Source organism: Anas platyrhynchos, chromosome Z (assembly GCF_047663525.1).
Source record: "Anas platyrhynchos isolate ZD024472 breed Pekin duck chromosome Z, IASCAAS_PekinDuck_T2T, whole genome shotgun sequence".
Classification (NCBI taxonomy): domain Eukaryota; kingdom Metazoa; phylum Chordata; class Aves; order Anseriformes; family Anatidae; genus Anas; species Anas platyrhynchos.
In genome coordinates this window covers 28,819,726-28,832,706 of record NC_092621.1, presented here as the reverse complement: position 1 = coordinate 28,832,706, position 12,981 = coordinate 28,819,726, and the positions used below count along the sequence as shown (strand labels likewise).

Here is a 12,981-nt window from a genome sequence, read left to right as displayed (position 1 = left end):
GCTTGTTTGAAGAAAAAAAAAAAAAAAAAGGAAAAGGAAAACAAAAGAACAGAAATGCGATGTTACATCATGACACAGAAGCCAAGCTGCTTTAAATAACACTAAGGAGAAAGAAGAAGTTTACTTGTTCAAACTGAAACATGCAGGTGGCTGATCACTCACATTAACTGCATGGAATATCACTCAAGTAACATACACAAAATGGTCCAGAGGAACACTTTCACAGCATTTCTTAAACAGACCCTTCCCCAGCCTCTCCCTTAGTTGTTGTAATAGACTGTTTCTGTAGTTGTACAGGGAAACAGGACTGAAAACCGATTGAGACTGAAAAATTAAATTAAAAAACAACTTTTTTTTTCCTCCAACTGGATCTGTTCAACAGACCCGTTCTTTAGTTTAGTCTCATTCACCCACCACCTCAATCTCCCCCCCAGCTCCCAACAGGCATGGTGGAACTCAAAAAGTGGCAAACTAGGGGACAGCAAGGCTGTTTAAACTTCAATACTTAAATAAGGGCTTTTAAAATTACAGCCTTTGCCCCATTATCAGAATAAAGGTATAGAAAAAGGAAAGTAATTCTACTGTAAGTATACTGACTGGTCACCTCTGAATTAGCTATCTGGACTCTTCACAGACACGGTGCCTATTTCAAAACATTTCAGTGGGCTACCTCTCTGGGAGAATTTCTATATTGGTTCACAGAACTTGTAATATGCTCCTAAAATCTCTGAAAGGACTTTGTCCATTTGATTCTAATGCTGACATAGCATTTGACATCTGAAGAACATACAGGGTGAAACAGGATATAGCAGTTGAAGACAATGTGTGGAGTATTAAACTGTTCTACTGCAAAATTACTGGTGTTGGCCTTTTTTTCTGCAGGTACACAATCTTTTAAAAAAGAAAGAATTGAGAAGATTGAAGGATGTAAACCCTGGCTGCCTATGGTGTTTGGAACACTCACCAGAGTGTTCCAAACCTTGGAACTTGGACATCTTGGACTGCAAATGACTTCACAAATAAAGAAATGCTAATAGAAGATAACAAATCTGGCTAACAGCTAAATTATGCACTTCAAGATTCACATGCAAAACTTTTAGTTACTGAAGGTATTGAACTCAGAGCTTACAATTTCAATACTTCAGTACAAATGGTCAGTTGGATTGTGGCCTCCTTCACTTCATCTGTCTTTGTGCTATTAGAAATTTTAACAATATAGTTCTTCATGCAAAGCCAGTAGTGCCATGTCCCTGCTGTCTGGACAGTATTCTAATGACTGAAACTGATCCATATGTGAAAATGACAACAAGAAGCTGACAATTCATGAGGAAAGTTAAAATATGTTTATGATAAACATTTTTTAGTTTTTATTTGAATTTCTTCATGTGCTTATACATTGGGTTTACACAGCAAGGTTTTTGGCAGCAGGGGGACTGCAGTGGTGGCCTCTGTGAGCAGAGCCCAGCAGCTGCCCCATGTCAGATCAGAGCCAAATCCAGCCGATTCCAAGAGGAACCCAGCCAGAGCTGAGCCACTGAGTGACATTCGTTGCATTTCTGTGATAAGATATTTGAGAAAGGCTCGCTGCAGAAAAGCAGTGAGAAAGAGAATTGAGAAAAAATAAGAGAACCAGCCCTGCAGCCCCCAGGTGAATGCAGCAGGAGGGCAGGAGGTGCTGCAGGCAGGCAGCAGCAGTTCCCCTGCGGCCTGTGCAGGGAGAGGCCCCTGGTGGAGCAGGCTGTCCCCCTGCAGCCCATGGGTCCCACACGGAGCAGATCTCCACGCTGAAGCCCCCCCATGGGTGGAGGAGCCCCCGGTGGAGCAGGTGGATGTGGCCTGGAGGAGGCTGCGGCCCATGGAGAGCCCCCGCAGGAGCAGGCCCCGGGCCGGAGCTGCAGCCCATGGAGAGGAGCCCACGCAGGAGCAGGGGGTCTGGGGGGAGCTGCCGCCCACCTGTGGGGGACCCGTGCTGGAGCAGTTTGCTCCTGGGGGATGGATGGACCCCGTGGGACAGAGCCATGTTGGAGCAGTTCCTGAAGAGCTGCAGCCTGTGGGAAGGACTGTATTCCTGTGGTAGGTGCCCCATGCTGGAGTAGGGGAAGAGAGTAAGGATTAAGGAGTGGCAGAGACAAAGCGGTATGGACCAACCTCAACCCCTGCCTCACTCATCAGGCCCCTGCACTACTCACAGGGAGAGAAAGCAGAAGAACTGAGATTGAAGTTGAGCCCTGGATGAATGGAGGGGTGGAAGGAAGGTAGTTTTTTGTTTTTTTTTGTTTTTTTTTTTTTAATTTTTTTCCCCAGTTTTCCCTGCTCTACTTTACTATCAATTGGCAATAACTTCCATTAATCTTGAGTTGCATCTGTTTTGCATGTGACAGTATTTGCTCAGCAATCTCCCTGTCCTTTTCTCAATCCATGAGCTTTCTCACTGTGTCTTCTACCCCCTCCTGCCCTGTCTCACTGAGGAGGGGGAGTGATAGAGCAGCTTGGTGGGCACCTGGCAGCCAGCCAAGGTCAACCCACCACAACTTACAACAATGCTGTACAGCATCAACAATAGTTACCAAAATGCCTTTAGAACCTTGGCTCTTTAAGCTGTTACTTCATATTTCTGAGAGAACAACATAAGTGAAATTGAAATTATTGTTATTTCTTAAGCTTTGGTTCACAACCAAACAAAAATGGAAGTATGTAAGAGACTGGTCTCAAAAAGGAAATTACAGACAAGCAAATAATGTCCTCAAAGCAGAAGACATTAATGATAGCCTAAGCACACAAGTAACTCTAAGTGTGACAACCACTTATATCCAACTATTCATGTTGTTGTACGTTACACAATTTTAAATTCATTACTAAGGTGGATGTAACATAACATAATATATTTTGAAAACAGGTTTTCATAAACATAGAATACTAAACAAATTCGTAAGTACAAGCCCTTTGAGAGTTAAAAGTATTAAAACAAAAAAAAAACAAGTTTAAAAATCTACTTTCATGGAAAACAAGAAAAATCCCAGAAAAATGTAACATAGCAGCAACATGCTTCAAAACATATAATAAAGAAAAATAAAAGTTGGTTAGACTGATCTACTATAAGGTTTAATAACTGTAATTCCATTTATTTTCCTCTAGCAAGGTCTAACCTAGTGAAAAGCACACAGTTTAAAAATGAAAGCTTGCAAACCACTCAGTCTGTAGTTCAAGGCAGTCTACTAAGAACAAACAAGTTGCATTTAATCTAGAATATGCATCACCTTTAGTGATGAAGACAGAATTAAGAGCGTAGCTGCAGTTTTGCAAGTGAAGTGTAATAGCAATTATGCAGGTCTAAATGTAGCAGAAGTAGTGTGGTTTTTTTATTCAGTGGAGAAAGCTCTTAGGAAAAAAAGGTTCACTTGTAATGAACTATTACCTTATGCATTTGGTGCATGCCTTCCTGTGGATAATCGGTAGGTCCCATTGCTGGCATTGGATGCGAGACGCTTGGTGGACCAGGACTTGGCCCCATCATGCTGTGAACTGAGCCGGGAGATGGCCCTGGTCCTGGGCTAGGTCCTAGAATCGGTCCAGGTGAAGGTCCTGGTCCAGGGGAAGGACCAGGATGAGGCATGGCGCCAGGGTCTGTAGGCGTGGACATCTATTTTCTGTCTCCTTTTCAATTAGCAGAATAGCTCTAAGAACAAACAAAAAGAGAAATTCTATGTGACATTAGGTAGGTGCACTGAAGATGTAATAAACAGAATCTACGGGCAATCACCACACACATGCACACACACACGCTGTCATCTGAAGAAAATGCTTAAATCATCCTTAACATGGCACATTTGTCCGATCATCCTTCAAAAAGCGCCCCAAAAGGAGAAAGATTCTGACAATTCACTCAATTTCTGCACATTTATATGTTACTCACAGAACAAAGAAGCTGGTAGGCTATCAGAAATATCTACCAGAGAAAACTGTAGTTCAATAGACTTGCTTTCATCAAATTATAAAACATGTGGTCAAGAACAGTACTGCTAAAGACAGAGGAAGACAGCTGTACATCTCTATTAACATGTGTGTTCAGAAATGTTTCCCTAAACTCAACATATATGACTGCAACAAAATTCTTATAAAATCCATGGGAACACAGCAAAACAAGTATTAAAAGTATTATTAACACTATCTTCTGACTTCTTTTATTTAGTTAGATATTAATTTAGGACCTCTCTTCTTATTTCTGTATGCAATCATAGTATCAAATGAAACAGACAACAGAAAAGACAATTATTTTGGCCTGAACACAGTTATAATTCACTTGAGGGGTTCTGCTGATGTCACAAGCCAAGAGAATGCAGCTCAAGTGGCTTATAAAACAGTAAGGGCTCAGAGAACAAATGGCAGGCTTTTACAGGCTGGAAAAGCAACCATTGCTATTTTCTATTTCTGTGTTCTTAACAGTACAAATTGATGCAGGCTAAATGCTTGAAATATCCTTCAGCTTTCTGAGAACTTCTACCAACGTCTAATATTGAGAACTTTTAGTCTACTAATGTCAGAATACTGTAACGCAGTGACACATCTGCGTGTTTTTGTTTTTTTTTTTAAACAAAATTGGTAGTTGCTGCCAACAAGATTGGTTATGTTTCTTGGTATTCCCCACTCCCAACTGCCCCATTTTCATGTGTTTGATCAGAGTGACCTCATTACTTGAGCAGCTAAGTAACTCTATATAAAAAAATAAAAATAAAAAAATTAACAACTTAGGTTACCAAACCAACTTTCTGAAAGGACATATTAAATTCACTGCCAGCACTGAACAGCAGGTAGGATCACCACTTTCAGCAACAGCTAGCCATTATATGGGCCTAGCCTGCTTGCTTAATTAACTTTGGATACAGGTTTATAATAAGGTTACCTGTATCATAATAATAAATCCAATATAGTGAAAAAATGAATCTTTTTAAAATGCACTGTAATTTGCAATATTTTGACAGCACATTATGAGGCTCACTGACCCATATTCTCTCCTAACAGCATTTATCACAGAAGATTGTTCCACCTTCCACATCTGATTTTATCCGCTATCCATGGTTAGCAGTAATTACTTTCTAACAGGAGTAAATGGTGTAACTCTGTCATGACACTGCTCTTATAAACCCACACTGTAACACTACAAACACCCAAACTCAAGGAAGTCAAATTAAGAAACAGGCACTGGAGACAAGCAAAGTACCCTCCTAGATGTTCCCAACAAAGCAAAAAGGAGGCCCATCTGCAAGACATGACAGAAAGAGGAAAGGAGAAGAGCAGAGGATTGGTGATTAATATTGGCAGGTAGGAAATTCAAAGTTTACAGAACTCATCTTTTCTTTTACAAGCAAGAACCTTTACTTTCCAGAAACAGCAGAGAAGATGAAATACTACTACATCAAGAGCATGTTTACTTATTTACCCCCAATTATCTACACATTCTTTCAGGATCGAAAATGGCTTAATAGCTTTTGCTTGTAAGTTCCCTTTTGCTATGTTTTATTAGCTACTACTCTGTCCTAATTCAAGGTAATTAGAACAATGGCTCTTAACTTATTTTAAATAAGTTATTCTCACATGAAATAAGCTACCTTGGGATCCTATTTACTTGCAAGGTAAAACAAGGTGATACATGTGAAGCTTCTCTGTTCAAAACAAATGATAACAAAACACCAGAGTCACTAATTAGTCTCTCACATTTCCACAATGTCGCCACAGAAGGAATTACATTATCAAATGTTCACAACTGCATACACCATGCCATGGTTTCTTCTAAGAGGCCTACAGTTTAGCCTTACGGAGAAAAACAGACATTTCCACAAAACAACAAGCCTGTTTGCTGCAAAACCTAACACTGACACTGTCATGGCTGAGTCCCTCTGTATGTTATAAACAAAATTCAGCCTATTCAACAAGGTAGAAACTAGCACCAACACCTTTATCTAGGAAACTGTATACAGAACAACTACTTAATCGACTACAAAACTACTATCCAAAAATGTTAGATTTCACAAAACTCTTCACTGACACCTCTACATTAAGATGAGGTATCAAAATTTCCACTTCTGTTTACCTTCATTTTAAACTTAATTTGTCATTCTCATAAAAAAAAAAAAAAAATGGCCCCAATCTTAGCCCTACTAGTTACAATGTAATTTACATACACATTAAACATTTCCAGCAAGCAAATTTGGAGTTCTTAGAATTATTTTTAATGGACCAGCAAGTGTCCAACCTATGAAAAACAGTGATTACCAGAGAGTAACCCTGCACTCCTCACTCCAGAAGTTCCTATCAAGTTTCTTTTTTTTTTTTCTCTCCCCCAAATCTTTAAGAGCACATAAACTCATTGTGAATATTCCCAGGATTTGCATTCAAATATTTTTGTATGTCAAAGAACAATTCTATGGACAAAAAAAAAGTAATTTATAAGATCTATATAGTAAGAACATAAAGTATTGCAAACTGTCGCCTGAATGCAAGTAATAAATCCTGTCAAAGGACACCCATGGTTATAAAGAGACAAAGTGGTTTTCTCTGGCAAGAGTAGTCCACAAAATTAAAAACAAACAAACAAAAAAAAACAGCCACTAATATAAACAAGAATACACTATATGTAGCCTTCCCAACTAAAGATCCATTCAAAGCATAACTGGCAAAAACTCTTATGATTTATCATATTTCAAAAATAGTTTAGTTTATATTTACTAAGATTGAGATTGTATTTTAAAAAAATGCACCCCATTCTCATTAAAACTCAAAAATGAGATACCTCATTCTTATAGGCCTTTATAAAAGTCTCATTAAAATAATAGCTAAAAACTAGACAGAGACAACAAATGCAACAGTGGACAGGCTCTATCCAGATAACGTAAGTATTATTTTGTGTAAATTCTGGGGCCTTTATTGTAATAAGCAAGATGAAACCAACACTCTGGCAAAGCCAGAGTTATCCCATTTGTATTGAACTGTTTTTTTGTTTGTTTGTTTGTTTTTTAATGAGTAGCTCCTGTGAAAGTTACAAAGAAAAAAATGGAAAAAAAAAAAAGCAAATGCTTCTAATAGATTGTGAGAATTTTAATAAAATGAATGAAAAAGGAAAAAAAAAAAAAAAAAAAAAAGAACACCAAGACCACAAATTTTCCCTCTCCTTGTCCTAAAGGATGTGGCTGTTGGTCCAGATTTTCATATGCATTACATACTAATTGTTTATTGTTTCTCAAGCATCCAATCTGGTCGAGTTGAGACAGAAAAGCAAAAACGTATTGTCAACTTCAGCCAAATGCTATGTTCAGGAGCCACTGTACTGAGAACTTAACAGGGAGACCTGGGAGGTCTGCTCAACTATTTCTACATCAAATGGTTCAGCACAGAAAGAATCTGTATTACAAAAAGAATTTGAGAATGCTATGAGGAAATATTAGCTAATCACGTACGTTTCTGCACTGTGACTTTAGGTATACCTAGAAGGTTTTGTAAATACAGCTATGCGGTACATCAGCTCAGAGTTTCAGAACGCAGCATCCAAGCACATTATAAGCACTTTGACATAAACCTAATACAAACCCAAAGGTAACAAAGGCATGGATTTCCAGCACATAAGGACAGGTACACAATGTTGGTAGATACAAAAGAAAACCACACTGGGCAACTAACCACCAGCACTACTTAGGAATTCAAGACCAGCTGGACACCCAAAGAGATCCAGAGATTATAGACTGCTTTGGCACAGAGCAGTCACACTGAGTCTAGGAACAGATGGAGCAGCAAGTATTTATAATTCTTCTAGTTGTTTCTCCTCACCATTCAGTATGACTTCTGCCTTCCATGACTAAGTCAATCTAAACTGAATTTCAGTCAGGGTGTTTCTACCAGGTCCCCTGACTTGGATTGGTAGTTGAAAGCAAGGAAACTGCACCACTTATATCTGATGAAAAGGCAACGTGGACCCAAGCAACAGCCACATGCACACTGCAAAGCACTCCCCAGAACTCCACAGAAAAATAATTACAGTCCTCTTCTCCCCTGACATCTCCAACAGAAGTCACGATTTAAAAGTGGCTTAGAAAACATTCACTGTGAAATTGAGATACACTACAGAATAACTTGGAGTTATCTGCATTATAATACTGTACAAAACACGAAATGATACTGCTAATGGTTCAGTGTTTGCCTGCTCTGCTAACCATAATCTAATGAAGATGCTCAAAGTTTAAGAACAGATAAATAATGACAGTAATCCATTATAATTAAAACAAACGACTTAAAATCTTTAGAAGCAACTCAGTGTTTTACAACCTCACAGGACACTGGAGTAGCATTTATCAGGATTTAACCACTGTCATTTCATCAATGTTCAATCAGTGAACTGTAGGTGTACATGTAACAATGTAAAATCAGTAACAGGGAAGAGTTGAGTCTCCTACTAACATAGTTACTCAGCTCACATAAGAGAAGTAATACACACTCACTGCTGAAAGATCCTGCCTTTGCATACTCAGGTGCATTAACTTCACTGTAACTTCAAAATCTTCTGGAAGGGAACTCACAGTCTGAACAACAAACCACAGAATCAGAACTATTGCAACTTAATTGCTTATCCAGATACTTAAGTTAGAGATAAAAACCTCTGGACGCTGCCTGATCTTCATGGTTAGCTGTCTACCGAAGACTGTCTGCATCCTCTTGCAGAAATTCCTATTTCTATTGTGTAGTTGTTTAAGTTTCCCATAAAGCAACTTCTGAATTATTTGAACTCATAGCCTATCCTCTTCCAAAAAACTAAAATCAGCACCAGGAAATGACTGGCTAACAGCTGGGGGTTGAACATATACTACAGCCAGTCACAAAGAAGTCATCCTAAACCAAGAGCTCACAGAAGTTGGTTTAAGCTACGACACCAGACTTCAATGAAGGTGGAAAGGAATATACACATGACCCCTTCTGTTGCTCCTGCTGCAGAAGGCAATAGCTTTCAGGAAATCTGGAGGGCAGACAGAGTTGGAAGTTTAAGGAATTGCCTTTTAACCCTGTAGCTATATTCACCACTGACAGTCTGTCAGTGCCCAAGATCAAACACATGTTTGCTGTGTATGTAGATTCTATTGTGTACTTAGGGCACAGAAAACTGACTCACGACAGCGCTGACTGATTACAGATTAAGATTCCATACAGTGGCCTTTTCTACAAGTATTAATCACAGTAATTCAACATCATCTTCACATTAGATTCTGAAAAACAAAAGCCACGATTAGAGGTAGGCAGAGGCAAAGGAATTCATTACTGACAGGCCTTGTCTTTAATTAGAGGGGGGGAAAAAACAGGAATAAGGAAGAAGATAGTTCTTAATACAAGTTACTTTAGGTAAAATGTCAGTGAAAATGAGGCAAAGGTATCATTTTCGTAACAACAAACATTCTTAACATATTTGTTAAAGGTCCCAAATGATTCACCTGGGTACTCAAACCCTACAGTAGTTCAAGAGAAATGTTCTCTATGAAGTGGAGGCAAAGAACAAAACATTTAACCACAAGAATTGACTTAAAATGCGCTAGGAAAAAAAAAATAATAATAATTTTCAGTCTTAATCTTTTTACCCTGCTGTACTTGTAAATTACTGAAGCAATGTTTAAAGGACTTCCTTCTTCCCCTGAATCATCCTTCCTTACTTTCTTGCAAATAAGACAAAAGCTTTTCTCTGCTGTCATTTGCATTACAAGTGATCTTTATGTCATAATGTTGTATTTACTACTCCACTAGAAGATAAAACAAAAAAACAAAAAACAAAAATTGATATAGTGCAAAAGACAAGAATGTCCAGGAAACACTTTATAGAAAGAGAACTTCAACTGCAGCAGAAACACGTGCACACAGAAAATAAGTATTTTAATGAATGATTTGCAAAAAATGTTTTCATTCACATGTAGAACAAAAAGGCTCCTTCTGAAAAGGATCACTAGTTCACACCAATATTACTAATCAGGACCATGACAATTGGTGGAAGAAGTGCGTATTTTTTAAAGTTGCTACTGTGCACATTGATTGTAACCCTAACTTCAAAGTCTGACAAAAACTGAGAAAATACATCTGTAGATATTAATTTCATATACACCTTTGTCAAAAATGTATTTAATATAAGAATGCTACCTGGAGCACTTTTTCGTCTTGTCAACTTCAAGCCTTAGGTGTTGGTCAAAGCGTTTTTCAAACTTCACAAGAAATGCTCACAGACCACTTCAGAAATGAACAAAAGAAAAGATCTAAGACTGCTTTGAACACGCTCTTCTGGCGCATATGTTCTGTGAAACACCACAGAAATACCAGTCCTAAAGCTGAGACATAACTCATGAGAGAAATACTGTATTTAATGAAGCTTTACCTTCACCTCTGTCAAGTCCACATGTGCCGTATGACACGCTAACTTGGGATTTATTTTAAAATGCTCATTACTCGATCTTTTTGCTTTCTACTGCTGACACATGCGCATGAAAAACTACCTTCACTCCTATCGTTCTGCTACATCATTTTTTCCTTAGAATAACAAAGGGACAAAAGAAACAAAGTCAAAGACAGTAAGTAATAGGGCAATTAGGCTCCCAAAGAGAAAGTGTGCCTTCATTTGCATAACAATACCCTAGCTTACACAGAAGAGACCTCGAACATGTAACTGGTACACTACTAAAGGAATTTAATTCCGATACAACGTTTATTTGTACGTGTCACAGGAGCCGTGGGTAAAATTAAGTAACGCTGAAGAAATGGAAAACGAAACAAAAGAGAACACCGATGAAACAATGCAGTGTCGTAGATACTATATTTCACAGAAAGCATGCACAGCGCTGGAAATGCTGGAAGAACTAAATGCGCTATAGTTTTGTTGCTTCAGTCGGCTACTTACTCACCTGCGTAAGATACTCATTAAAAAGGCACCTTAGAAAAGAGCGGGGCTCGCCGGAGCGCCGAGTGCCAGCAACAAACAACAGCCGCGGAGCGGAATGAACTTCGGCGCGCCCCGTGCCGCCACACCGATGCTCGGCCGCGCCGCCCGCCCCACGCGAGGCGCTCCAGCAGCGAGGGCGAACAAAAAAAAAAAAAAAACACCAAAAAACACCCCACGGCTCCTTCAACAACCGCGGCACAACTTGGAGGGGGGGGGGGAGGGGAAGAGGCAGCGCCGCAACTTTCCCCGCGGGGGGACGCAGGCAGGAGGGCAGGGCTGGGGGCCCCGAAACGGGCCCGGCCGCCCGCCCGCGGGGCCCGCCACGGAGGGGCCGCTGCGGCCGTTACGGGCGGGCCCGTCACGGGCGGCCTCGGCAGCGCCGCGCGGGTCTTCCGGCCCCGCCGGGCGCCGCGTTAGGCCTCGGGCGGGCGCCTCTCGCCGCCCCCGCTCGCCCCCTCCGGCCTCGCCGCAAAGTTTTCTCCCCGGCCGGCGGGGCCGGACCTCGGGGACGCGGCGGGCGAGCAGCCGCCGCCGGGGAGCGCCTCAGGGCCGGGCCGGGCCCGCCACCATGTCACGGCGGCCCGGCGCTGCCGCCTGCCTGCCCGCCCGCCCGCCTGCCTGAGGCGGCCTCGCCACCCTCCGCCGCCGCCTCCCTCTCCCCCCGCGGAGGCCCGGGGACGGGCTCTCCCCGCCGCCCTCCTTCCTCACCACCCCCCCGGCCGGCCCCCGCCGCCGCCGGCCGGGCAGAGAACTTTTCACGGCCCCCCCCCGCCCCCCCCAAACGCACACACACACCGCAGAGCAGCCGCCGCTACCTGGGGATCCGAGCGCCTTAACACGCATCCTCCTCGCTCCCGCCCCGGCCTGATCGTTAAATAAAAAAAAAAAAAATAAAAAAAATAAATAAATAAATTTCCGCGCACACCGGAAATAAAACGCTTTTCGCTTGGAAGGCGATTACAAAATTGCAAGCGCATGTTTTGTGCTACTCCGCTTCGCCGCCTGCTGCAGGGCGGGGGGGGGGGGGGGAATGGAGGGGGGGCCAGGCACGGTTTCTGCAGGGAGAACGGGGCTGGGAGGGGAGGGGAGCGGGGGGGAGACGGGCTATTTCGGGAAGTGAATCGCGACACCTCCACAGCGGGCGCGACTGCACGGCTACAGGCAGCGGCTGGAGGCAACAGGAGGCGCAGCCTCCCCCTGCTCCCCCCCCCCCCCCCCCCCGCTGCGCTGCTGCTGACAGGCAGCCGGGCAGATGATCCGGATCACGGCCTCCCGAGCCGGCTCCGCCGGGTAGCGCCGCCGCTACCCCCGCCGGCCTTACCCCACCTCCCCGCTTCCCCTTCCCCGTGCCGTGCCGTGCCCTGCCAGGAGGTGCCCCGGCGGAGCACAGCCCCGGCCGCCCCCAGCAGGACAGCCCCAACTTCACGGCCGCCACAACAACAGCCGCGGCGGGGCAGGGGCGGGGACAAGCGGGCGAGGCCGCCCCCGGCTCCCCCGGCCCCTTGCTGCCGTCCCGGCGCCCCGAGCCGGCTGCTGCCTTGGCGGCGGCGGCAGCAGCGGCCTCCCCCCCCACCCCCCCTCCCCATCCTCACCCCTCCCCGGCGCCCCGCCGCTGCGGCTGACTCACAAGCCGGCCGCCTCCTGCCTCCCCCTCCGCCGGCGCCGGGCGCGATGATGATTCCAGAAACGCCGGATCAAAACTTTCTTCTCCCCACCCACAACGCGGGGGCGCAGACAGCGGGGCGGAGGGCGGGCGGGCGGGCGGGCTGGCCGCCGGGGGAAGGCGGAGGAGAAGGGAGGGGAAAGGAGGGAGGTGGGGGGGGGGGAAGGCAGGCAGCGGGGCCGCGCTGCCGGGACGTGCGCCTCACCCTCAGCCTCCGGGCCGCCTTCACGAGAGGGAGCAGCGCCGCGCCGGGAGCCGCCCGCTGCCTGCCGCCGCCGCCGTGCTGTGCCGGGGGAGCGGGCGAGGGGCTATGCGGCCAGCATGACTGCACGGTGACAGCCGGGCCCTCCTCTTCCTCGCCGCC

General features: G+C 44.1%; 1 protein-coding gene across 7 annotated transcripts in view; it reads right to left on the bottom strand.

Moving 5' to 3' along the window:
* Positions 1–12,962, bottom strand: part of SMARCA2 (SWI/SNF related BAF chromatin remodeling complex subunit ATPase 2) — a 120,238-nt gene extending 107,276 nt beyond the window's left edge. Inside the window, exons 1-3 of one of the 7 annotated variants that reach the window (XM_038169745.2) lie at positions 12,823–12,962; positions 11,770–11,818; positions 3,416–3,676 (exon numbers count right to left, since the gene is read on the bottom strand). In XM_038169745.2, the coding sequence (XP_038025673.1) occupies positions 3,416–3,640 (225 nt within the window). In that variant the 5' untranslated portion in view covers positions 3,641–3,676; positions 11,770–11,818; positions 12,823–12,962. Of the gene's footprint in view, positions 1–3,415; positions 3,677–10,916; positions 11,109–11,769; positions 11,819–12,546; positions 12,732–12,822 lie in introns of those variants that run through there. The other 6 variants (XM_038169744.2, XM_038169746.1, XM_038169747.2 and 3 more) reach the window with 6 other exon arrangements.
* Between the last annotated feature and the right edge of the window lie 19 nt (positions 12,963–12,981).